The sequence below is a fragment of the Thermobia domestica genome, chromosome 2, assembly GCF_964235325.1.
Source record: "Thermobia domestica chromosome 2, izTheDome1.hap1.1, whole genome shotgun sequence".
NCBI classification, from domain to species: Eukaryota; Metazoa; Arthropoda; class Insecta; order Zygentoma; family Lepismatidae; genus Thermobia; species Thermobia domestica.
The window spans coordinates 104627810-104655720 of record NC_137455.1 but is presented as its reverse complement, the minus strand read 5'-3'; the positions used below and the strand labels follow the sequence as shown (position 1 = coordinate 104655720).

The 27911-nt window shown below is 37.5% G+C and overlaps 3 protein-coding genes across 3 annotated transcripts; all 3 read right to left on the bottom strand.

Annotated features, from left to right (window-relative positions):
- Window positions 1-18311: 18311 nt before the first annotated feature.
- LOC145679123 (uncharacterized) lies at window positions 18312-19667 on the bottom strand. The gene has a single exon (XM_081749716.1). The coding sequence runs from the start codon at window positions 19665-19667 to the stop codon at window positions 18312-18314; it is 1356 nt and encodes a 451-aa protein (XP_081605842.1).
- Window positions 19668-19805: 138 nt separating this feature from the next.
- Window positions 19806-20855, bottom strand: LOC145679122 (uncharacterized). Its single transcript, XM_081749715.1, has one exon. It carries the CDS (start codon window positions 20853-20855, stop codon window positions 19806-19808), a length of 1050 nt encoding a protein of 349 aa, XP_081605841.1.
- Window positions 20856-20917: 62 nt separating this feature from the next.
- LOC145679121 (uncharacterized) lies at window positions 20918-23542 on the bottom strand. The gene has a single exon (XM_081749713.1). It carries the CDS (start codon window positions 23540-23542, stop codon window positions 20918-20920), a length of 2625 nt encoding a protein of 874 aa, XP_081605839.1.
- Window positions 23543-27911: the final 4369 nt, after the last annotated feature.

The window sequence follows — 27911 nt, the reverse complement described above, 5'->3', positions numbered from 1 at the left end:
ATTCAGCTGTGAAATTTTTATGGTTGATAGAGCACGTCAAATAAGCATGCATGTTGCTCATAACTCAAACTCACAATTTTGCGAGTTATGTCTACTTGCCTTTACTGACGTTATGTGAGATGAGAGTATCCGACATTTGGGCAGCCGCAGTTGAGGGGTTAAAAGAAGAGGATGGGTTTCGCATAATCGTTCAATTCTTCATGCACGGACAACAGTGATACAATCACAGTGTACGAGTATATCAGCCATTAGATCCTCCATGGAGAAGTCCTCAGGGAGATCTGGGAATGCACAATAGTGGTAACGGCATAATGAGGGATGTACGCCATCCACCCTTGTTGCTGGAGAATGTCGTTGTTAAGCAAGTCATTGACATGAAAAACTGTGTGACAAATGTCTTTAATGAAATTGCTACCCAAGATGTAGAGATGGGTGATTGCAAAAGCTTTCGTTTTAAATAGAGCTCGACCAAGATTCATAGAATGCGGAAGAGTCTTTAGCAGTGATATGCACGAAAGTGCGGGAAAAGTGAGTTGAATTGTAGGAGGCAGAGAAACAAGTAAAGATGCAGAGAGTCGTCACTGTAACTCAAATAGCCTGACTAGGAAGCTAATGAAGGCTCGACCTACTTAAGTCCTGTATAGAAGGTTCTAGCTGAGGGCGTGAATGTAGTATTGTGACTGGTCCATTCGATTGAACAAGTGCTTGCAAAAAGTCTAATGAGTTGGCTCCATGAACTTTACAGACTGAAAGTCACTAGACACACAACAGAGAAAGAAGAACTGAATGTCACTGTACTGAGTATGGATCTCGAAACAGTAAAGTCTTCAGAAGTACAGGATCACCATCCTAACCACACCCTGAACTATCTGATGCACGATCATGTGTATACTTGATTCTCCACAATGTTGCCAATACTTTATATACAACCAATGTAAAACGCGTAATAATACCAACCCGGTCAAGAGTAAATATAGTGTTGCCTAAAATGAAAATTATATGTAGTACCAGTAAGTATTTCTATTTTTTTCGAATTGAAATAATTTATTTTATCCAATACTACCTGTTGAGTTCATCTTTACTTAAGAATTGACAAATTGCTATTTGCTTCACATTATATTTGCTATCATAATTATCATTTATAAGTAGATTCTATTAATGCTGTAAATATTGATGGTGTTTTTTTTCAATAAATAAAAAGGTAACAAAGAATGTTCTGTCGCTTCCTTACCCACCATCTTTGAATATCGACATGTCATTTAAGACGTACCTAGAAGATCAAAAATAGTACCCATGTGCAACGACGATCTTCTGACAACGTTCTGGAAGGCCATGGATTCCGTCACGGTAGAACTTAGAACATGGTGGGCCGTGAAGCGAAGAAGGTATCAAGTGCATCTAGCACCTATACTAGGTATTTGAAGTGACGTCCTCTAAGGTGATTGTCCAAGGAATGCAACAGGGGATAATCGGGCGGTACAATGTCCGGGGAGTATGGCGAATGCAATAGTGTTTCCCATTCAAGGCTTAGAATGATGTTCCAGGTCATCCTAGCCACGTACAGCGTAGTGTTGTCTTATAACAGGAGGACCCCTTTGTGATTCAGAAGTGCTGGCTCCAGCGTTTTGAGGTCTTCTTTAACAAGGCTCAACTGCTGACAGTATACAGTTGCATTGATGCTCTGATCAGCTGGTAGCAGTTCCCGACGCAAGATGCCACGAGCAGTCCACCAAACACACGGGAGGACCTTCTTCTGGTGGAGTGCTGTTTTCGGCTGTTTTGGAACCAGTTCATGGGATGCTAACCAATGATGGGCCGTGGAGCTTCGTACCGAACCCACTTCTCATCGCATGTCAACATCCTTCCCACAAATGGCTCACTCCTCAGACGAGAGAGCAAAAAGACACAAATGTCTACTCGCGTTGCCTTCTCGCAAAGAGTCAAATCATGTGGGACTCATTGACCCAAATTGTAGAGCTTCCCTAGTTGATGCAATTGCTGCCGAACAGTTTCTTAACTCACAATGACTTGTAGTCGCAGTTTCTTACGTGTGGTTCGCCTCCATTGCTGCCTGAAGATCTTCATTTTATACATGTGTTGATCTTCCGGCATGTGCTGCTTCTTCGAGGGTTTTGTCATCGCTCTTAAACTTGTTAAAGGCACTGTCCGCTTGTTCACGACAACCTCACCAAAGACCTGACATATATTTCGCCCCGCTGCAGCGAATTTTGACTCCTAGAGCATACACGCCCTTATGACGCTGTGGGGTGGTTTCGTGTTCATTCTCTTCTAACGCAAGTTTATGCTGTAACTGAACTACCACAACCAGGTAGTATGTTTTTTATCCGATCAAAACAGCTGAAGGACATAAACAGCGCATGCAAATAACGCGTGGACAAAAACTGCGCGTGGACAAAACTGCGCAAGGACAAAAACAGCTCATAAAAAACCGCGCAAGAACCAAAACAGCGCATGCAAATACCGCGTGAGCGAAAACAACCCATGCAAATAACCAAAGATGAATATTTTGCACTAGGCTTCCTCGCGCTGGAGCTTACTTCTTTCAACTGACTCGCGCTTCCGACCACTTCCATCAACTGTTCTCGCCATCACTCGCGCTGGCGGTCACTTGGGCTTGCACTCACATCTCTCGACTGGGCTCGGACTAACTCGGGCTTGCACTCACACGAACGGGTCAAGATACGAATTAGGTTGAGAAACACTGGAACGAATGTTTACAATTTTTATAAACATCCTTAGGAAAGATGAGTCAAGATCAATTAGAGCAGTAGTCCCTTAAGTTTGAAAACCAAATATCTTTACTGTGTTTCAGGTTGCATAATTGACAGGGACTCTTCCGAGTAAAACAGATATTGGGACAAATACAGCGCATAGACAAAACCGAACAAGGGCAAAAACGGCGCATGCAAATACTGCGTGGATAAAAACAGCGCATGCAAATACAATCTTGACAACAACAGCGCATGAATAAAATCCACGCAAAGACAAAAACAGGGCATTCAAATAAGGTGTGAGCGAAAACGGTCATGGACAAAAACCATAGATAAACATTTTGCATTAGGATCGCTCGCGCTCGAGTCCACTTTTTTTAACTAGGCTCTTGCTCTCTTACTTCAATTTGGTTCGTGCTTCCGACCACTTTCTTCGGCTGCTCTCGCATTCACTCGCGCTCGCGGTAACTTGGGCTCGCACTCACCCCTTTCCACTGGGCTTGCACTCAAACGAGAGGCTAAAGATATGAATTAGTCTGAGAACCACTTCCACAGACTGTTCACAATTTTCATAGACATCCTTAGAATAGAAAGGTCAGGAACAATTACAGCAGAAGCCCCTTAAGTTTGACAATCCAAATATCTTTACTGTGCTTCAGGAGTGCAAGCTTGTGTGAGTTCTGGCCCGAGTGAGTACGAGCCCATTCTTGAGATTTGAGCGCGAGCTCCATTGAGGTAAGTGATGGCGAGTTCAGTTGAAAGGAGTGAGATCGAGCGCGATCGAGCTTAGTGCAAAATGTTTTCTATGTACCATGGCAAATTATCCATGGGCTGTTTTCGCTCACGCTGTATTTGCATGTGCTGTTTTTGCTTTTGCGCGGATTTTGCCTACGTGGTATCTGCTTGCGCTGTTTTTGTTGTTGCGCAGTTTTTCTTCATGCGCTGTTTTTGTCCACGCTTTATTTGCATTCGCTGTTTTTGTCCTTGCGGGGTTATTGTCCATGCGTTCTTTTTGTCCTTATATCTATTTAACAAGGAAGACCGCCTGTCAATTATGCAACTTGAAACATAGTAAAGACATTTGGGTTGTCAAACTTAAGGGACTTTTGGTGTAATTGTTCCTGACCCATATTTCCTAAGGATGTCTATAAAAATTGTAAACCATCTATGGAAGTGGTTCTCAACCTAATTCGTATCTTGACCCGCTCGTGTGAGTGCAAGCCCGAGTGAGTACGAGGCAAGTCGAAAGAGGTGAGTGCGATCCCAAGTGACCGCGAGTGCATGTGATTGCGAGAACAGTCGAGGGAAATATTCGGAAGCGCAAGCCCAATTGGGGCATGTAAGCGCTAGCGAGGCTAGTGCCAAATGTTCATCTATGGTTTTTGTCCATGGACTGTTTTCACTCACGCGGTATTTGCATGAGCTGTTTTAGTCCTTGCGTTGTCTTTGTTCATACGCTGATTTTGTCCACGCGGTATTTTCATGCGCTGTTTTTGACCTTGCGCGGTTTTTGTCCGTGCGCTGTTTTTGTCTATGCTGTATTTCCACGCACTGTTTTCGCCATCGCTTTTATTGTTTACGCTGTTTTGACCTAGAATCTGTTTTATATACCCACGTCAAGAACTGAAGTTCGCCTTATCTCCATTCGCATTCAACGCACGGTGTAAGGGCCAAGTGAACACAGACCTCCACAATAAGCGACAGAACTGTTGTGGTTACCTTTATACGAATATTTGTCCTGAATCTCTTCCTTTAGCATATTGCAATCTTACTGAAAAGCTTTCTACTTTACAGTCACACACGTTCTGTTACAGTTGGATGGGTCGTAAATTTGTAGTTTATCGTTTCTTTCAGCATCGATCCTATATGAGACGCGGACTTAGAGCTTATCGTGCAATCCAGATCACATGAGTTCCCACCAAGGATGGGATCTAGATCTCCCACACTGACGATAGATATCTAGTCATTTACGCACGAGGAAGTTCCCGTGCTATTGTAGGATGTAGTCATAAAGTGCAACTAATTATTGAGAGGACGTTTTGGGGCCTGAGAGCACACCTCAATCTGTTACGTTACGTGATTTCTGTATTAAATTTGTTGACTACAAACAAATAAAATATTTTTATAGTATTACTACCAAATGGTTAATGAATTTCTGTTTTAATAATGTTCCCGTCATCAGGGAATTCAAATATATTAAATATTGTTTACCTTAATGCCGAACAATGACTTGTGCTAACTTATCCAAAATATTTATATCCCTTAATTATTTTAGGAATACTAGTAAAATCACGCTCTTACAGTTTGCTTGTTATGTCTGCAATAAAATATTTATTTTGGAAAAGTATGTCATCTATCATTTGGTTTCTTTACTGACAAATTGAAAGTTTATTTTATATAGCAATTAAATGATTTATGAACCAATAACTTAATTCAACGATTATACCAAGGTGATTATATAATATGTAGCACACATGCTTTGTAAATTTTATAACGTGTACTGAATTTAATTAATCTTTTATAAAGTTTATAGCTTGTAAGAGCCTAAAATCGGTGTTGACAAAAACACAAAGATTTGAAATATTCAGAGAAATGATAATTATGTTTGATTGTTTAAAAAAAAATACCAGACACATTAATAAACAGATGAAGCAATTCATCTTTATATCTGATGAATTAGAAAGTATATTTTCTTCTGATGTATGATTCCTTTTTCGAAATCATACATTTATAGATACATTACTCAGTATTCAGATGCATATCCTGCAATAATAACAACAACAACAATAAAAAAATACTTTTTCTGAACTTACAGCAACTCACTCTTCTAAGGAATGCAAATGTTTTGCTGGATGCGAAGAATTCAACTTTGCTACAGATTATTTGGCAGGAACCGCGTAAGTACTGTATGAGGCTCTGTTGGGGCTTAATTCGAATAAGATTTCAATGGAAATATTCCTATAGAATATTTTTCAGGTTTTTTGATGACATTTTACTTCCATAAATTGTTATCCAAAATTTAATCTTTTTTATTAAGAGGGCGTATGTGCAATAAAAATTGTTGGGAAATGACAAAAAATGTTTATTTACGAGACGGTTTTGTATATGTATATTTTTATAACACGTTTCAAGAAACACGCGTCCTTTCTACACTTTCGATCCTAAGCCTGAGTCAAACTCGGGTTGGCTGTTTATTCCAAAACGCCGAAGCCCGAGTCCAACTCGTTTTTTTATGTAAGTTATTATGGATTCCGGTTGATTGTCGGCCGGGTTAAATACTTACTGAGACTCTGTTCTTGAAGAAATAATATTAATCTGACATCCAGCGAAGAGTAAAAGAACTTTTGCAGTTTGATTGTTGTGATTCTTTCTTCGTTTGACTGCGACACACTCGATAATATAGTGGAATATTTTCTCTAGAAAGCAGTTAATTTTAGAGAAGTTTTCTTGTTTGAAGCAAGTCAAATGAATATGGAAGAAATATCAATGATTTTAGAAGAGTACAGCTTAGATCCCGTTCGGAAGGTGAAATTCACGATTCAGATTCAGATCCTGATTTCGAAATTTAAAAGCAGGTGAGTGAATGAGCAGTTCCGTGCTGTGGGAAATCAGCGCCCGGGGCGAGAGTATACGACGTCAACCTCCTCCCCGTATATATGAGTGAAGTCGACAGACCAGCCGCAAAGCGCCACCATAGTCGGTGGGAAGTGAGAAAATTGTCAAAAATAAATACTATTTTACCTTGATTTTGAGCACTTTTTATTACTTTTAACTTCTATCGTATGTCTATATCTTATGTATATATCTTTCCCTTTTTCTCCCAAATACTCACAACAACGTAACTCAGCGGTTAGTTCCCGCAGATTACCCGCTCCTTATTACACACCATTGTCATTGTTTGCAGGGAGTAATCTACACAACCCAACACCCCCTAACACCCCCCACATTTCTTTGCACACGCTCCTGGATGGAAAAGGAATACTGCCCTAAATCCAGTTGTTTCAATCAGTATCATACAGGTTATTTCTTATATCAAGTAAAAAAGGTTTAGCGTTTAGGAAAGAAGGCAATATTCTTATTTATTTATTTCCCTTCAAAATACGAAGCGACCTCTTTGTGCCGTACGGCTTCGAGAACCACATGACCTCAATGTTTCGATCAAAACAATTTAGAAAACAGACGCGCTCATACCTAAACTCTTAGGCTCCGCGGTCGTTTCCGAGAAAAGAGATTGATGAACAGATGCAAAAGATTGAAATTGCCCACGTCTTGAGCGGTCATTCACCAACCTCCTCCTCAATAAGGAAAAATGTAACAATATAGTAATAAACCTACACCAGATTCAGTTGGTAAGTGCTACTCTGCAAGTGGTGTATCAACGGACGGAATTTAGAAGGGTGTAGCCAAAACGTTTTTAGAAGTGAAGAGATTGATCGAGGTAAAAATTACATATATTTTAGACTGAGTCTAGTGTTATGCAGAAACGCATTTGTTGCTAGTATAATTTTTTGTAAAGTATATTTGTATTCACGTAAATACATTGAGCGGATTATTAAAATTACATTTAAAAAGACAAAACAGAAAGATACAAAATATTTGTAAATTGAAAAACTTGAGTTCTGGAAAACAGTTAATATGAAACATTATTTTAATGATTCAATGTACAGAAATTGATCTATTACAAAGTGTAAGTTTTTTTTTAGCAGTTTCGGCTCTGTAAATGAAAGATAAGAGGGAAGGGGGACATGGAACCACCCTACTATTGCTTATAGTTGCGTAACAAAATATACTGTTTTGTTTGAGTTTGTTTTAAAATGTATATCACTATTCTGACAAGGAAGGGTCACGAAGTTGCTCCGCTGAGATACCGAAAGAGACAATTGTGTTTGCATTTCATATGTTATAACTAGACGAATCCCAAACGTGCCACCGAGTGGGATATCCTGAGTTACAACATATTTTGTAATGTGAAAAAAACAAAAAATTACCTTGTAGAATAGTTTGAACCATGTCATTTGTTCGGAAACGGTTGGGTAAGTGGAAAACTCGGCAAACACGTATCCCACCATTTTCAAAGACACACTTTATGGGATAAAAATCTTTGCCTCATGGTCCCCCGCAGGGTTCCAGACGGGGTCCAAATCAAAAGCTTCAAATGGCAAAGGTGGTTAAGTAGCACATCGTTTGAAAGTTCTTTTAAAATGAAAGATAATTGTGCAAGTTTCGACTCTCTACGACAACACTGTTCAAAATGGCGGCGGATCAAAATGTAAACAAAAACTTAATTGAAAAGTCTATGACCACTCCAATAAATCGGAAAAGGTGATACAAATGTGAAAACAAGAAAAGATGTGTGGCATTATTTTCAAAGTACAACAACTTAAGTGAAAACGTCTTGTCCCGAGGCCCCCACAGGAACACAGGTGGAGTCCAACTAAAAAGTTTCAAATGGCAAGTGAGGTTAAGTGGCACAATGTTTGAAAACTGCTAGTAAATGATAGAAGATGCAACAAATCTCGACTCTCTACGACAACCCAGTGCAAAATGGTTTCGGGCCAAATTGTAAGCACAAACTTAATGAAAAGTTTAAGGCCACTTTGAACCCAAGATGGCCGTTTAAAACCTATGTCGAAAGAATGCGACTATAGATACTATATTTTATTACATTACTAGCATCAATTACCCGCTTCGCTGGGTTAAATTAAGCAAAAATAGTAATATGGTTCGTTAGTCAGTCACTTTTTACTATTACTAAAGTTCTCCATGATATTGGCCATTTTCTATTATTTTTATATATCCCCTATTCTCCTCATGTTGCGGGCCACGGCATCGGAAGTGTCGTTGTTCATCTCAGCGACCCCAAAAAGTATGAAGTTGATACTGATATTGGTAATTTTGATTATATATATATATCCCTCCCACAATTTTTGCGGGGCTCAATTTGGATTTAAATGGCATCAGAAGTTCAGAAGTGTCACTGTTCATCTCAGCGACCTCAAAAACTATAGATATGAGACTAATATTGGTCATTTTCGATCATTTGTAAATGTCTTTCACCTCCTTTAAGTTATATCGTGAAAGTGATATAACAAAAATCATCTCATGTTAGAACTTTATCTAGATTGAAAATTTGATCGAGATCGATTAGGTGGGTCAAGAGTTATTAAATTTAATTTATTTTTATATACCTCCCCTCCTACCTCCAACCCTAAATTCTACCGTCAAAGTGAATAGATAATAATAGAAATACAATCCCAGTCCCAAAATTCATTTATATTGAAAATTTGATCGATATCGATCAGGTGAGTCAAATGTGAAGTCACATGGACAGTCACTATCATTTTAAGTTTTTTTTTATATATATATCTCCGCCTCCTCCTTCTCCCCTTCCCTACGCTGCATCGTCAAAGTTAAATGATAACAACTATCCCAAGCCCGAACGTCATCTATGTTGAAAATTTGATCGAGATTGGTTGAGTGGTTCAAGAGTTAAGTTTTATTAATTTTTATATATTTGTCCACTCCTCTCCCCCTCCCCTAAGGCATACCGTCAAAGTGGTATGATTAAAACCACCCCAGGTCCGTACCTCATCCATATGGAAAATTTGATTAAGATCGGTTCTGTGGTTAAAGCGTGATGAAGTCACAAAGACGGTCACTTTTATTTTTATTCTCTTTACATATATATCTTCCCATCCCCCTCCCGTAGGTTTCATCGTAAAATTGAAATAACGAAAACATCCGAGGCCCGAACCTTATCTATGTTGAAAGTTTGATCAAGGTAGATCTGGTGGCTCAAGAGTTATCGATCGGGTGGTTTAAACGTGATGAAGTCATAAAACAGTCACTTTTATTTTTACTTTTTGCATATATATCTCCCACCTTCCCCCTCCACTTCGTTGCATTGTCAAAGTGAAATGAAAAAAAAAAACATCTCAGGCCCGAACCTTATCTATGTTGAAAGTTTGATCGAGATCGGTCAAGTGATTCACGAGTTATTAAGTTTTATTCATTTTCATATATTTCCCCTCCTTCCTCCCCTCCTTTAAGATGTGCTGTCAAAATAAAATGATAAAAAAAAACTTCCCAGGATTGAACTTCATATATGTTGAAAATTTGATTGAGATCGATCGGGTGGTTTAAAAGTAATTAATTCACGAACATAGTCACTTTTATTTTTATATTTTATAATTTGCTTATATCTCACTCTATCTTAGGGTGGTTCAAGAGATTAAGAGTCACAAACATAGTCACTTTTAATTTTATAATATATGTTATAGTATTATGTTTTTATTTCACTAAACACGTGTTACCAAACTCTTGAAGTTAGGAAAATCAACTTTGGCATGAATGTTGATCAGTAGGTGACGAAAAATGTGAAATGATCAAAACCGCGACATTTTGAATTCATAATGTCGCACTATGTATCCGAAATCATGTCCAGCTCAAACCAGTGGTGTCGGAGAAGCGAAATGTGGTATTTGCGTTTATGGTCAATATTAGATATCCACAAAATATCAAACAGTATAATCCAGTATGACTGCCAGCGTGAAAAATGTGTTTGTATGTAAATATGCTATTTCTTGGAATATTGTGACCAAACTAACAAAATTTGACACAGCATGATGTGCTGAAATGACTTACACGTGTTTGGTACTGCTCGCCAATCTTGTAAATGATTTTTTTGTATATTTCGTATTGCTTGAAATATTGCGATTAAACCAACGAATGGCATACACATGTAACCATCACGAATACGTTACAACAGAGTCCCCAACCTGACTGGTGCAGCAAGTCCTTTATGTGTGAACTACGTATGGCAAAATAAGAAAAATACCCCAAGATAATTAACTATTGTTTAGCACTATGAATAAAAAGTCAGAGTTGTATGTTCATTGTATATTCGTTATATTCACGTAAATGATATTGAGAGAACTGTGATGAACGTCCATTAGGAACAAAAATATATGTATTGTTACGGAATGAAATAATAGTTGAAGTGAATCCAAATTCAATTGTTCTTTAGTCTTCCTATTGTTTCTAAATACATAATTGAAAAATAGAGATTTAGATTTTTACTGTTATGAATGACATAGGTTTTAAGCGGCCATTCTGTATTCAAGGTGGCCATAATCTTTTCTTTAAGTTTGTGTTTACACTTTGACCCGCCGCCATTTTGCACACGGTTATCGTAGAGAGTCGAGACTTGTTCCATCTTCTCCATTTAACAACACCTTTCGAACGATGTGTTACTTAACCTCCCTTGCCATTTGAAACTTTTTAGTTGGACTCCACTGGGGACCCTGTGGACACCCTGGGACAAGACGTTTTAATTTAAATTGTACTTTGAAAATAATGCCACACGTCCTTTACTGTTTTCATATTTGTCTTATCGTTTCAGATTTATAGGGGTAACCATGGACCTTTCAATTAAGTTTTTGTTTACATTTTAATCCGTCGCCATTTTGCACAGATTTATCGTAGAGAGTCGAAATTTGCTCCGTTTTCTTTCATTTTACAAGAGCTTTGAAACGATGTGCTTTTTGAAACTTTGAAACTTTGCACCCTTGCCATTTGAAACTTTTGATTTGGACCCCGTCTGGCACCCTGCGAGGAACCCGGGGACAAAGTTTTTTTTACCCCAAAATGTGTCCTTGAAAATGATGGGATACATGTTCGCCGAGCTTCCTATTTACCCAACCGTTTCCAAACAAATGTCCCGGTTCAAACTATTCTTCCAGTTTTGTAGCTTTTACATTACAAAATACTGCATGTTGTAGCTCAGGATATCCCGCTCAGTGGCACGTATAATTTTGGGATTTGTCTAGTTATAACATATGAAATGCAAACACAATTGTGTCGTTCCGATCTCAGCGAAGCTACTTCGTGACCCTCCGTTGCGAGAGCACAACCCTTTTGTTTTGAACACCCTCCTAAGTAAGCATTTCTGTAGTACTTACTGGTTGTTCGCATTTCCTGTGCAGCGGGAGTATTATTTTTCGATTGTGAATGTTTTTGGTCTGTTCAAAAGGTACACATTTCAAACAGCAGTGTAGCGAACTACGTCTTCTTACATCACCAAATTATACATCATAATAAAATCTAAAATTCAAAAACTTGTTTGCAATATTTTTAGTGTATCTGTTATTATTTAGCAATGTGCTATAATTTTTTTAAAAGGCCTAAAGACCCCAGGATACTCTAATAAACAAGGTCAGATTAGCCCAGGATCGAAAGTGTAAATATAAATCGTTATACCTACCCCTAAAGTATTCATTTGTTTAAAAAAAGGTAAAATTGTGAAAAATGTTACATACGTCCTTTTAATAGAAAGCGATTCAATTATAAATATAATTAATAATTATTTTTATTTCATGCATTGGATTTATAGTAAGGATGGTTCTGTAAAGACTTTTTAGCTGAGTTTAACCAATTAACGTACTACTTTACAACACGTGATGTAACTACTGATAAATATTAAGTCTTTCGGCAAAAATGTCAATTTTGAATATTTATATTTCACTCTTGGAAATTTAATTTTCATTGACTTCAATACATGTCTTTGTTGTGCTATGATGTTGAGTTCCCCTCACAGCCGGCTGCGAATTAATCGGTCTGGTGAGCCAAACTGTCTTAAATACTGCTATGTATGCCAATAGATTAAAACGAAAATTAATAAAAGTAAGTTTATATTAAATATTCTATTTTTTTCATCTCCTGTCAGAGCTTCTTCTTCCGTTCTATTGGTGAAATGTTGAGGTTCATGTATTCTGTTAATTTTGTTATAGGTTAAGTTAGGAAGTTCCTTCCCGTTTTCGTGCTGCACTGGGTAAGAAACTCCTAACCCCCCTCTGCGCTGCTACCTCAGATAAGAGGATTTTAATGTTTCAGTGCTGCACTGGGCAGGAAATATCATTCCATCTCCGGGCTTCTATCAGGACAAAAGTCCAAACTCATAAAATATTATTGTTAAAACATTTATTTATTTATAATACAATGTAAATAAACTTATATAAAACTTTCATAATAAAATGTGAGGGAGAAACCTGTGTGCCGTCTCTATTTTCTACAGCTACAGTACTCTACAGCTGTATTCTACAGCTTCTAGCTAAACAATAATAATAACTAAAGCATATACACGCAATAAAGCGTGATGTGATGGGTAGTTGCTGCTAACATTTCTTCAGCTGTTTGGAGAATAAATTGGGATTGATTATTCAAATATTCTAAACGAACTCGAAAAGAAATATCCTCTCGTAATTGCACCCGACACAGAACATCAGCTTGTGTTCAAAACACCTGTGTATAGTAGTAGGTTATAACGACTAGACTTTGCTTAACCACCGCCCAGAGACTTCAGAATTTTCAAAATTATCTACTTCTCGTTGCACATTATTATTCCCTTCTTGAGAAACAAATCAATGGTATGATCTAGGAATTTGGGTTTATTACAGGTGTCTGTGTTCCAGATGAGGTTAATTCGTGGCACGGTATTCCATATTTTCAAATAAACCGAATATATATATAAACCGAAGTCGAACTTTGAATTACACTGGGCTCTGAAATACCGAGATCACCTGATAACCTTCGAGTAGAGGTCATTGGATTTTATTCTATGACCTAGTGCACAAAGTTGGAATCTCTGATTTTCGGCTTTGCTGATATGACTTGATCCATGTGGTTCTTGGAACCCGGATAAAAATTCTCGAACCATCTGGTTATGTGCTGAAACTCATTGCTTCTTCACCTTTCGCACAAGAAATGTTCAAGTCGTTGCCTTATGACCTAGTTCAAACCCGTAAAATCTGGAATTAGATTTTGTTGCATCTTCATTATCTGTGTGTTTTGTTAAATAATAAACAAAACTCAGCGCTGTACAACCTTTCAGGGCACAAATTACCATTGTCTGTTCATCATCTTAAGCACTATCTTGAGTATCACCGACGGTTTGAACTGCATCGGTTAGGTGATACACAAGTCTAGAAAGCTGGACAGTTTATAAAAGATTGACAAAGAGCAGAGTAACTTAGATACATAGAAACTTATGAGGCAACTGCATGAGATCTTAAGAGACGTACTAGTCTAGAAACACGCCCAGAATTTTATTGGTGGATTTCAGAACACTATGGAAACATTTTATGAATATACTGTGCAACTTTTATAATTTGATACCTGAGGGAAAATCAAAAAGTTCCTGGAATTTTGTTGTAGTTTTTTATTCCTATAGTATAAGTACACGTTTACTTAATCATTTGGAAGTATGCATTTTCGGAATACGCACACTTTCTCCCTCGCTCCTGTTTACTGAAAAGACCAACAAAAGTCTACTTTTCTGTCTCCCGACGTTCAGCAGTCGTATTGGTTTTGATCTCTTTTACGGTGGCTTGGGGAAGAGCGAAACTGTTATGCTGCTAAACTTGTCTTTAAAGGTTATCAAAATCTCTAAAACAGATGTCCCTAATTTGCACATTAATTTGATGTTTGCGCGTTGCTCAAAGCTTGACATTGTACCAACAGATCACTCCACACTCCGTATACTACCTGTTATAACCTGTTCACTTTTGTCAAATTAATAATTAGACAACCTAAGGACTGTACGGTACAATATTCATTGTGATTGCATTACAAATTCGTGTTTGTCGTACGAATAAAAATATAAGAAACGAAATGTAGTAAAAGCAGATTTAAGTTTCATAAAGTGCCCTTATTCTTACAAAATTAGTTTTTTTTTCTTGAAAACGGGTTATTCGTGCAAAATTCAGTTTTCCAGCTAAGCTTTAATGAAAAAAAAAATCGTATTCAAAAATATTTTGTTCAGCCACCTGACTGTGTCTGTCTGTTTTCAACATGTATAATATTATCCAAATATTTAAAACATCGACAACAAGACATGCATGCTCATGTTTTCGTGTACTTCTTTCATTGTAAAAATACTATACAACAGAACAATGTCAAGTTTCATATACCTAGGTATTGATATTCTGATGTTCCAAAGTCATAAAAATATCAGAGAAAACATTACCATATTTCTAGGTGATCTTAGTTCTCTGTATATGTAGGCCTATATATTTGGTTTGTTGGAGTTTAGTATCCCTTTCCAGCATATAAGACGTGGCTCTACAGTTTAAGGTGGAATCCGAATTACCGTAATGTTTATGTTTTAGAGGCAATTCCACTCGCAATTAAGCCCATGATTCTGTGCACCAAAGGCCCACGCTAGTAACTAGACAAGAAGGGAGGACCTTTGTCGTTTGAAAAGAGACTTAAGATCTCTTGAGGAAATTTCTTACTTTTTTTGAATGTTAAATTTTAAAGTTCATTCTACTTCCAATATCAAAGCATAGAGTGGAGAGGTTCGATGTATGAACCCTATTGACGAATCCGAAAACTGAGGAGCAAGAAATCCCTGTCACTTAGGGTCTAAATAAACACTCGCTAGCCTCGAGATTTTTTTACACGTCATTAAATGTTAATTACTTGACCGTACTTTTTGCTTCAGTACGTTTGGCAGTGATTAATTAACCCCTCAGGTTCGATTAATAAATCTCCCTCGAATAGCTTTTTTGTTTGAAGACCCTGGTCTACCATGAACCCAGTGGCGTAGTTGACGATCAGGGTTCAAAGACCACATTCTTTGCCTAGTAGAACATTAATCAATAACATTTTTATAAGTTATTGCGCAGAGTTTAAACAAAACGGTTAGCGTAAATTTCTTCAAACACGTGTTGGTGCTCGCGTGTTGATTATCAAGAGAAGATATTCAATAGGAAGTGATTTGTTAGAGACTCGATTGGAAATTTTAGAACAATCTTATTTGGGCAAGTTGCTGGAAAGTTAGTTTGAAGAGTTTGTGCTACCTCTCCATGTGTTTCAAGGGTATCTCTCTTAAAGATTTTAGAAAATAAGATTTATATTTTAGGATTTTGAATTTAGATTTCTAGGCTTTCAGCATCTATGGTCATGTGGCCCGTCACGTATGAGACATGACGTCCCTCGGCGAGCACACTATCCGGGGAAGGGAAGGAAGCGACCTGGGGACCTATAAATTAGGTATCACCCTGGCATTTGCCCGGTGTGAATGAAGAAAACCTAGGAAAACCTTATTCAGGCTAGCTGGCCTGAAAAAGATTTTTACACTTTTTCGACCGAGTGTCCCACCGGGAATCGAACCCGGGACCGCTCGCACCGAAGACGAAGATGTATTTTCCCACTCCATGCCTTGTATACAAGTAGTATGTACATTATTGGTGAGAGTATGGATCAGTGTCAGGAAAAATCGAACAACGTGAAATACAATTATAATTTTGACTATATCTCTTAAACCATACTGTATAATATTACTCTGGTAGTGACTCACTTCTCAGTCTAAACCTTATCAATATGTATTTCAGTATCAGTTTCATTTTAATGGAAGCCCCAGTGGGTACTCTCGGTCGAAAAAGTGTAAGAGCTTTTTCAGGTCGTCCATACTGAGTAAAGTTTTCCTGAGTTTTCCTCATTCGCACCAGGCAAATTCCGAGGTGGTATCTCATATATTGGTTCCAACCCGCTTCCTTCTTTCTCCAATCCTTTCTTCCTTCCCTTTCCTTGGATAATGTGATCACCGAGAGACTTCATCCCTAATACATGACGAGCGTACATGGGCTTAGATGCTGAAAACCAAGAAATCAAATTCCTAATCCTAATAATAGGTAGCTTTGTTATCATACAACATCACTTCTTAAATATACAGAAAATTTATTTTTCCCAATTCTTTTCGAAAACTTTGCATGAGAGTTTGCACTCATCCATACAGGGGAAGTACGCACAGCACCGGTCACCTAAGTTTGTTTCGATTCCACGAGATACGTAAGAGGTACATCATGAAAGTAATGCAATTATATTAAGGTTGGACATTATTTCAAGAGCTGACAACAATGGAGAATATGTATTTTTAAAATGAAAATGAAAATCAGATTCAAATTCACATAGACACAAAAATGTTACCCAGTACCGAACACAACCAAGGGCGCCGATTTCTCTGTAAATTTGGGGGGCCCATTCAGATGCAGAAGGTATATATGTATATATTTGGATGTTAAGACAAATTGCATTTAAATTATGTCAAATATTGTATATTCATAAATTCAATAGGGAGCCACATGAGCTTTGGCGGGCCCGGCCCCCCGACCCAAATGATCGGCGCCCTTGGACAAAACATAAAATACATTTGTTTCCTTTTATATGCAACAAATAGAATGATACGAGCGTATATAAAAATAAAACACGTCTGAAGACACGTCTGAATAAAACACGTTCTGTAAATACTCCTACCTCACCTGGACATAAACAAGTATTAAACAAACTTCAACCGATCACATATGTAATAATCAAGATTCTCTTGACTTGTGCATGCAACATGAGCCCATTTGTGACACAAAATACAATGTATTCACTATTCGTCCACTTTCTGAGATCAAATGATGCATTCACTAATGGTAGCGACTTTTAATTCACTGTTGCACTCATCTGCGCCACGGGTGTGAAAATTCAGTTTTTGTCTTCTTGTTTTCTTACTTTTTTTGCCCCTGTCTATTAGCTTTCATTGGCTGCCTTTTCGTTGAGTTGTCTTTGTTTACTAGAAACTCCATGCTCTTCAGTTTCGTTTCTTTTATCACTTGTGCTTTGCTTTCGTTTACGTTTTTCTTCTAATGTTTTCCTGTACGGCGTTGATGTTAGAATTTGGCTGGTTTCACTACTGTTTCTGCTCCTTGTTATTTATTTCTCTTGTGACTGAGTAGATGTCTTGAGCTATTGTCTGAAATTGTTTTGAAGTTGGGAACATACTAGGAACGAATGAAAACCTTTCTTGAGCTGAGAGATAAACCTCAATAACAGAACTGTGTTTCACATCCTGTGAAGTAGGTAAAGTTGTTTCTGAAGATGTTCCTAAAATGGGAGAAGGTGACTTTCGGAGATTGGAGATTGGATCAACAGAAAAATGTGCTGATTTGAGAAAATCCAAGTCAGTAAAGACACTCCTATTCAAAGGATGAAGTTCGGTGCAGATAAAAGCTGACTTTGCTAGGTCCATCTGCAAATGACAGTAAATGCTATTGTTGGAGGACCATCTGCTGCTTGCACAGAAAATATTGTTTTATTTACCATAGACGCTGATTGATAATAAGTGAATCAAACTGTGTTGTAATTTGTATCTGAACTGCACTAAACTACAAGTATCTTCACCACTTCTACAAATACACATAAGACACTTCTGCCTTTGAAAGAGTCACAAAATAGATATACCACAACACTAGCATGAATATTATAGTTCAATGTGTCTTAAAACGTATATTAAACACTACTGTTTAATGAGTAAAAGAAGCACACGGAAGGAACTACATCAGGTAGTTCATGTTCGACATGGCCAACAACACTGCCATCTATCTGACAAACATAAATTCTGCTATGGCGTAAGCAAAAACAAAAGAAGATAATAATGCAACAAAAATGAAATATACAAACATTAAATGATTATCAAACATACTCCCACCCGTTGGAATACAAAGTATCCAACCAAGCATGAATTATAAAAGAAGATTAACTGTTCACAGTGTCTTCATTCGGAAGAGGAACTAACTTTGATAATGACCTCTTATAACTCCCAGTGTTTGTACGAACTAATACTACACGCACTAATCCATCCTTGCCTGGAAATACTTCTTCAACAATTCCTAAGCTCCAAGAAAGTGGAGGTAAGTTGTCTTCTTTCAACAGGACGAGCGTTCCAGGTTTAATATTGGGTTGAACTGATGTCCATTTTTGACGCTGCTGTAAACCATGAAGATAATCTTGTGACCATTTCTTCCAAATATGCTGTTGGTACCTCTGGATTCGTTGCCAATGACTCAAGCGATTTTCAACAGTACTAGTTAAATCTGGTTCAGGAAAAGATGTAATAGGGCCACCAACTAAAAAATGGCCTGGAGTAAGATAACTGAAGATCTCGTATGAATCCGGTAAAGCTATGAGAGGGCGAGAATTAAGACAAGCTTCTATCTGACAGAAAAGCGTTAAGAATTCTTCGTATGTTAAAACGGCATTGCCAGCTACTCTTCGAAGATGGTACTTCATAGACTTGACAGCACTCTCCCATACTCCACCAAATGAACTACTGCACGGAGGCGAAAACTTCCATTCGAAATTTTCCTCTGCTGCAAAAGCCTGAATCCTGTTGCTGAACTCCTTTCCTTGGAATAGAAGGTATAATTCTTTGAGCTCATTTTTCGCTCCCTGAAATGTAGTGGCATTGTAACTGGTGATTGTCACGCATTTTCCTCTTCTGGATGTGAATCGACGAAGAGCTGCTATGAAAGCCTCTGATGTGAGATCAGTAACTAATTCCAAGTGAATGGCTCTTGTAGACAAACATGTGAAAACTGCGACGTAGCATTTTCTTGTGTTCTTGTTTCTTGCAGAGCCCAATTTAATGTGGAAAGGTCCGGCATAGTCAACGCCAATATGAGTAAATGCCTTACTTGGACGCACTCTTGTGGATGGTAATTGTCCCATTAATTGTTGTGCTACTGAGACCTTAAAACGGTAGCATGTATTGCAATGATGTATTACATGCTTTATAGTTTGTCGGATTTTAGGTACCCAATATCTTTCTCGAATTGAAGACATAAGCAATTGAGGACCGGCGTGCATTAATCTTCTGTGCTCGTGTTCAATTAAAAGACGAGTGAAATGGCTTTTAGGATGTAAAATTATTTGATGCTTATTATTAAATTCAAGATCACTATTTTCTAATCTACCACTTACTCGAACAATATTTTCCTTATCTAAAAAAGGATGCAATGTTCGCAACGAACTCTGTTTAGAAACTTGTTTTTCACGTTGAAGATCCTTGATATCTTGTGAAAAGTATGACTGCTGTGTCATCCGAACACACATCTGTGTAGCATCTTGAATATCAGACGCTAAGAGTGATCCACAGTGTTTGTTTTTGGGATTTCTTGCGTTGTGAATAAATCTTTTACATGATGCTATGACTCTTAACAGTCTAGTGAGTTTCGAAAATCTTAAGAGAATTTATTGTTTTAACTTGAGAGAGTAATGTATTAGTAAATGATTTTTGACATTCTTCTGGAATATCTTCAAAATCCTGAGTATCGTCTGGCAACGAAGAAGGCAATGAGTAGCTTCTTGCTGCAACCAAACTGGTCCATGCCACCAAAGTTGATTCTGCTGAATGACTTTAGAGTCAATTCCTCTTGAAATGAGATCTGCGGGATTATCTTGCGATAGAACATGTTTCCAATCGCTTACATGTGTGAGCTCCTGAATCTGTGATACACTGTTTGCCACGAACAGTTTCCAACAATGGGCTGGCGATGCTAACCAAGCTAGAACTATTTGAGAATCTGTCCGCAGTTGAATGCTAGATACTGTTAGTCTCAATGTTGCTAAAGTTTTGTTTATAAGTTTCGCAAGAAGAACTGCAGCACATAACTCTAATCTTGGCAAAGTAGTCCTTTTAATAGGTGCAACCTTTGACTTTGAACATAACAAATGACTGTCAGTGGATCCGTTGGTATTAGTAGATCTAACATACACACAACAACCATAAGCCTTTTCTGAGGAATCTGCAAAACCATGGATTTGAATTTCTTTAATGTTTCCTGGCACTAATACAAATCTTGGCATTTGCATATCACTGAGCACTGGCAGTTGCAAATAAAGTTTGTTCCACTGATAAGTTAATTCCATGGGAAGAAGGTCGTCCCATGCTATGTTTACTAACCATAATTGCTGAAGAAATAATTTATACTTAATCACTACTGGAGACAACCATCCAGCAGGATCAAATATTTTTGCAATGATACTGGCAACACTGCGTTTCGTAGTTTGTTGAGATGAATTCTTATTTGCATTAACTAAGTTAACATTAATGAAGAATGTGTCAAAGGTGGGATTCAATGAAATTCCTAACGTCTTGATACCTTCCGTGTGAAAGTAAATAAGTCTCTGAGTTTCTTTTAACGTTTGAGGAATGGAGTTTAACACTGTGACGTCATTGGAACACCATTTCCTCAAAACGAATCCTCCCCTTTGTAGTAACCTTGTCAAGTCACTATACATCTGAAGTGCACCTTGAACACTATCAGATCCCCCTACATAATCGTCAATGTAGAAATCACGTTCTAGTGCTTCACAAGCACTGGGAAAGTTAACTGCTTCATCTTGTGCTTGTGCAAGCACCTTGTAGCAAGAAACGAACTTGAAGATAATCCATACGTTACTGTATCAAGACTGTAAACGAATATGGGATCATGATTAGATTTCCTCCATAAAATGGATTGAAGAGGTTGATCATTTGGATGCATAGCTACTGCCCGATACATTTTAGCAATATCAGCAACAAGAGCCACTTGATGAGTACGAAATCGAAGTACAATTGAAACCAAATCTTCTTGTACTGTAGGACCCACCATTTGTATGCTATTCAGTGATTCTCCACTTGTAGAGGGGCAAGATCCATCAAATACAACACGTAATTTAGTTGTGCTTGAATCCTTAAATACACAATGATGAGGTATGAAGTATCTAACTACACTGTCCTTAGCCACTTCACTTAACGTACCAATAGGATGCATATGGCCAAATTGTTCATACTCATCCATAAAGGCTATGTAGTCTTGTTTCAGTTGAGGTTCACGATTCAATTTCCGTTTAAGTTGACGAAATCGTGTGAGAGCTGTCTGTAATGAATCACAAAGCGTGGCCTTGTCCTTCTTTAACGGGAGACGAACCACATAACGTCCGCCTGAGTCACGAGTAGTGTTATTCTTAAAATGCTGTTCACAAGCTACTTCTTCAGGGGACAATAACTTCGCATGGAATTCCTCCAATTCCCAAAAACGCTGAAGTTGTTGGCTGAGATTGTCTTCGGATCTGATGAAGAACGTTAACGCTGAGTTACTGGCTTGTGTACTGGGAATTTTCCCTGCTATCACCCATCCTAGTTCAGTGTTTTGAAGTACTGGATAAGAGTCAGGTCTAGTCCTTCTTTCTGGTTTTAGAATGTTAGAAAACACATCACACCCTAACAAAATATCTATTTTTGAAGGTGTATTAACGCTTGGGTCTGCTAGATTAATGTCTGTAGGGATGCCCCATGTCTTGCAATCAATCTTCTCCGTTGGCATCAAGTTAGTTATGTTTGGAAGAACCGAACACGTAACTTGAATGGTGAAGTCATTTATTGTTGACTTCATTTGAATGTTAACACAAAAGTTTGGTGCTGATGTTGAGTTATTTACTCCTTGAATTGGTACGTGATGTTTGATTTTCTTCAAACGATGACGCTGAACAAAATCTTCAGTAATAAAACTCGTTTGGGAAGCTGCATCTAAAAGTGCCCGACAGTTGACCCAATTTCCCGCACTGTCCTTGACCTTCACAATTGCCGTAGCAAGTAAAGTCTGTGACGAACTCTGTTGCTTGACCGAACAATACGACGCTTGAGGTGTACCGTAACTATTGCTAGGGGATGAAATTCCGGTATCTGGAGACACCATACCACTGCTGGTACTATTTGAATGCTGAGTATGTACTGACGCTTCGTCACCCTTCGATACAGTTCTGTCTGTATGAAGCAAAGTATTATGTTTAGCATTGCAGTGTCTACATGTTCCAGACTTGCACTGAGATGAATTATGATTTTCACTACGCAAACAGTTAAAACAAATGTTTTCTTTACGCAAGTATTTATACTTCTGATTGATTGGAGCACTTTTGAATAACTCACAAGTAAACAGAGGATGTTTTCCAGCTTTACAAAATTTACAATCAGTCTTAAGGGTGGCTAAATAAGATTTGAACACAGGTGAATGCTTGTCACTATGCTTTTTAACACTAACAGATAATTTGGTCTGTTTATTACTTTCATTTGTTAACGGTTTAGCTTTCTCGAGCGCTTGAAGCCTATGTTCTAGAAAATTAAATAATTCACCAACAGTACTAAAATCTGAACCCTTGCACTGTAACTCAAATGCTCTCCTAGTTTCCTGATCAAGATTACCTAAGAAATGTTGTACTAATATTACGTCACTCAGATTAACATTTTCAACAAGTGCATTAAGCGCTGACACTGACGTCATAGCTGTATTCAAGAAATTACGCAACTCGTGAGCATTTTCTTTCGTTACTGAACGAATGTGAAGAATTTCATTAACATGAGATGCAGCTAATAACCTTTTATTATCATACCTTTCATTTAATTGTTCCCAAGCTATAGAGTAATTAGCTTCAGTAATTGGTAAGCTTTGGATAAAGTTTAATGCTTCATTACGAAGTGAAGCACGTAAGTATTGATATTTTTGAATAGCTGATATATCAGAATTATTGTGAATCAATGAAAGAAAGGTATCCCAAAATGATATCCACTTTGTATAATCACCGTGAAATACTGGTAAATCAATAGTCGGTAACTTTACACTGGATGTAATACGTGAATTACATTTCGAATCTTTAGGTTCGGTAGTATTATGAGCATTAATGATAGCTTGCATGCGAGATTTTACATCGAAATAAGTTTCTTCAATAGCTGCACGCGCATCTTCCTGTTCACTATCACCTGATAGTATCTCAATGTCATTTAAAATAATTTCTAATTTAGACCACACAGTTTGCAGCTGTTCTAGGCGAGTGCTAATTGTTTCAACACTATGTTTTTGACTGTCAAATTGATTGACAAACGAGCATATTCGTGTTAATTGACCTTTGTAAACTGCTCTTTGTTTTACAAGCTGAGATAATTCAGCCATGATGCCAACTACTTACAATTAAAATAAACAAAATAATAGAAGCAAATGAAACAAAATAAAGTTACACACACAGTAAATTTTAACTTGGAGTTGGCAACCCTGTTACTTTGCGATGACGAATGCAAGCATGACATTCATGCATTGATATCCAAGTATAAATTTTGAGCTTCTTGCTAGGCCCAAATGCATTAACTTCAACACGTCGTCCAGTTGGACTTGAAACGCATAAACATTGTACATTGCACCCAAAGCACTTTAAAAAAGAAAAAAAAGAAAAAAAATACGTATAAAACAAATCAGCTGATGCATACTGCTGAGTGGCACGATTGTTGAAATGTACAGCAGGAGGGTGAACAATAGCTGCTTTCTAACTCACACAACACAACTGCTGCACAGGTCGAATGAAGGGGGAGGGGAAAATGTTCCTGGTTCCTTTGCTTGCTTCACTCACACAATAGGAATGTTTGTAGCTACTGCCTATTGCTACGTAAATGTAGTAAGAATAACCTTTTTTCTTTCCTTTTAGAATGCTGAACAAGAAAATAACAATTTAACGAGTATTTACTTTGAAACCTTGATCGGGTCACAATACACTTCCACTACTAAGTTGCACTATGGGTAAGAGCTGACACCAACATGTCTGACTTGAGACTTAAATTGAGCTTATAACACAGTTTTTCTTTCACTAAATTATCCCGGCCTGGTGGACCAATATGTTGGAGGACCATCTGCTGCTTGCACAGAAAACATTGTTTTATTTACCATAGACGCTGATTGATAATAAGTGAATCAAACTGTGTTGTAATTTGTATTTGAACTGCACTAAACTACAAGTATCTTCACCACTTCTACAAATACACATAAGACACTTCTGCCTTTGAAAGAGTCACAAAATAGATATACCACAACACTAGCATGAATATTATAGTTCAATGTGTCTTGAAACGTATATTAAACACTACTGTTTAATGAGTAAAAGAAGCACACGGAAGGAACTACATCAGGTAGTTCATGTTCGACATGGCCAACAACACTGCCATCTATCTGACAAACATAAATTCTGCTATGACGTAAGCAAAAACAAAAGAAGATAATAATGAAACAAAAATGAAATATACAAACATTAAATGATTATCAAACAGCTATGTTTACTAAACGAGCCACATCTTTCACTGATATTTTCAAGCGAGCATACTTTCTCGTCTATACAGAACAAACCCCGTGTAACATGCGTTCCTGTCACCACGGGAAGGCGCATCCTCAGGTTGCGAAGGCCTCTAGATACAGAGGTTAGTTGCGAATATATTGAATAAGCAGTCGCGGAGAGACGACAAGGAGTGGTCCTCCAGATTGGGAGTTTGGGTAAGACTAACAACCTTATCTTGTAAAAAATGACACTTGCTCAGCAACATTCACAAAAGCCTCGGACAAGGACTGATAATTAGACACGACACTAGCAAACGAAAACGGAAACGAGATTTGAACCTCTGATTGGAAAAAGGGAATAAGTACAATTTTTTGCGATTTTAACCTGAGATAGCAGATGTGTTCCTTTAAGATAGTTACATCGTTGAGTAGAAAATAGGAATGTTTGGGCAACTCTATATGACCAATGTAGAAGACAAAATCTCTCGCTGATTAGAAAAAGGGAATAACTGCGTTTCTTATTTCCTTCTTCCAGTCACTACAGGACACCACCACAACTGTGAGACTGTGTAAGTAAACAACCACCAGAGCCCTCTGCTGGCATTACGATACTTCGCCTCCTTTTCGCATTGCACAATCTATAGAGAACCTTTTGCCCCAATCACTTACAGATTTACATGTTTTCAGTGACACAAGTGGTGGTCAAAACTGCAATCATTCAATGACATGAATGCTTTTCAGCCTGATCGTATCGTAACGGTTCAGCACTATACAGCAATATTTGCCTGTCAGAGGTCACAGTTTTTACCATGTGACCGAAATTTTGCTGTAATCAAACCAGAACTCAAACGACACAATCGTATTTATTTACCAGCACAGTATAACCCTATGATTGCGAATGCAAGAAATACTAATTCTCCATTTCAGGTTTACGAAGTTGTCAATGAAGAAATCTTAGATTTTAAACATTGGTGGTAACCGTTTTACAAGAAATCTTTAGGTAGCATTGTGGACAAAACAGTGAAATTCCAAGTAAATAGAGACACTGTTTACAAAGCAGAATCTCCAGGTTATGTGCAAGATCATAAGTTTATCAATGGACTAAGAACTGATATTTTTCGATTACTCAAAAGTAATGTCACAAACGTTCCACTGCCAACGTCAAAGGAATACGATTGGCAAGTCTCGTTCAATCAGAAAAAGATCAACGATTCTTCACAAATCATCAAATACATACCTGACCAATACAAACAGTTTTATAGGATGATTTGTTCATGGAAAGCCACTGACCAAGAAACTGTAGAAGACGAAGATGCACACGGATAGGACCCTATGTAAAGCCATTCTATTGTGACAACGTATTTTGCTACGTATTTTGTTCAGCTGTCTATTGTATTACTTTTCTTGCTGTACGAATAACATGTATTGTACAAAAAAAAAAAAAAAAAAAAAAAAACGAACGGTGACAATAAAAGTGCTAGAAGCCTAACATTCGTGATAGTTCGGATACATATATCCAAGATTAATATACAACATTGTATTCAGCATGTACATTTTCATAGCTTTCTATCATAAACTGCATATTACATACCCTACACACAATTACAATTGCATCCAACTCTAATTGATTGGAAAAAGGGAATATTTTTTCCGTTTTTAAGCTCATCTAACTAATTGCACTGCTGCAATACAAGATTATTCTTCTTGTCTTAGTGTTTGTTAGTTCTTTTGCTACAAGTAATCAATTATACACTTTTTGCAACAAATAGAAACAACGCTTCGGGAAGGTTTTTTTAGCGTTTTTGAAAACTTAGGTCTGATGCACTTATTCCCTTTTTCCAATCAGTGATTCATTTGGAACATGAAATATTAGGCCAGACGCGTTAAAAACGAGTGAGTTAGAGAAATACAGGATGGACGTAGTAGGGGAAAGGAAATGGATCTATTAATTTCGGAAATTTTACGCTCTTTTACGGGGAAGGAAATAAAAATCACCAATTAGGAACAGGGTTTTCCGTTCACAAACGAATGTTACCAGCAATTAAGCGGGTTGAATTTGTTACTGACAGACTTTCTTTTATTAACCATAAGGATCGGTGGTTTGATATTATTGTTTTAAATGTACATGCCCCAACAAAAGATAAGGATGACGATATAAAAGATCGCGGAACTGTATATAAGAAGTAGCGGAACTGATATTTGACCAACTCTCGCAATACTATATGAAAATTCGATTAAGAGATTTCAATGCGAAGGTAGGACAAGAAGATATTTTCAAACCGATTATAGGGAACGAAAGTGTGCATAAGGAAAGTAATGACAACGATGTTAGACTCGTGAAATTTGCAACATCCAAAAGCCTAATCGTGAAGAGTTCAAAATTCCCACATCACGACGTTCATAAGTACACTTGGACCTCACCAGACGGGAAAACACATAATCAAATCGAACACAGTTTAGTAGATAAAAGAAGGTAATCTAGCATAATGGATGTCCGGTCGTTTAGAGGGGCTGATTGTGACACTGATCACTACCTTGTAGCAGCCAAAATAAAAGATAGATTATCGTTGAATAAAGGAAATATTTAATTTAAAGAAAGAAGAGATTTAATTTAAAGAAATTAGAAGAGAACTAGGTAAGAGAGGAATACCAGATTCAAGTTTCGAATAGATTCTCGGCTTTAGAAGACTCTAAGTGAACTAGTGTTGAGGATACTTGAATTCAAATAGAAACAGCATTAAAATTTCAACAAAAGAAAAATTGGGACAGGCGGAAATGCGTAGGAACAAACCATAGTTTGACCAGGAGTGCATTAAACTAGAAAAGAAGAGAAAACAGGCAATATTACGTTGGCTACAAAATCCGAGTGAAAGAAATACACAAAACTTCGTAGACATCAGACAGGAAACTTCCAAAACTTTTAGAACAAAGAAAGGCGATTTTTTGAAAGCTAAAATTAAGGAAATTGAAGATAATTGTAAAAATAAAAACATTCGCGGCATGTATAAGGGGATCAACGAATCAAAGAAAGGGTATCAACCTCGTGCTTGTATATTAAAGAAAGCTGACGAAACAGTTCTCACTGATATAGATATTATCTTAAATAGATTAAATTTTTCTTTCACGATTTGCTTAACACGCAGTCTAAAAATAATGTGCGTGGAGAAAAAGAGATATAGAATATTCCGAGCCGAGCCGAACCGAATATTCGAGAACCCAACCG

Bases quoted from the DNA above. Each gene is read 5' to 3' on its own strand.
- LOC145679121 (XM_081749713.1), bottom strand. From the start codon at position 23,542: ATGGCTGAATTATCTCAGCTTGTAAAACAAAGAGCAGTTTACAAAGGT.
- LOC145679123 (XM_081749716.1), bottom strand. From the start codon at position 19,667: ATGTGTGTTCGGATGACACAGCAGTCATACTTTTCACAAGATATCAAG.
- LOC145679122 (XM_081749715.1), bottom strand. From the start codon at position 20,855: ATGTATAGTGACTTGACAAGGTTACTACAAAGGGGAGGATTCGTTTTG.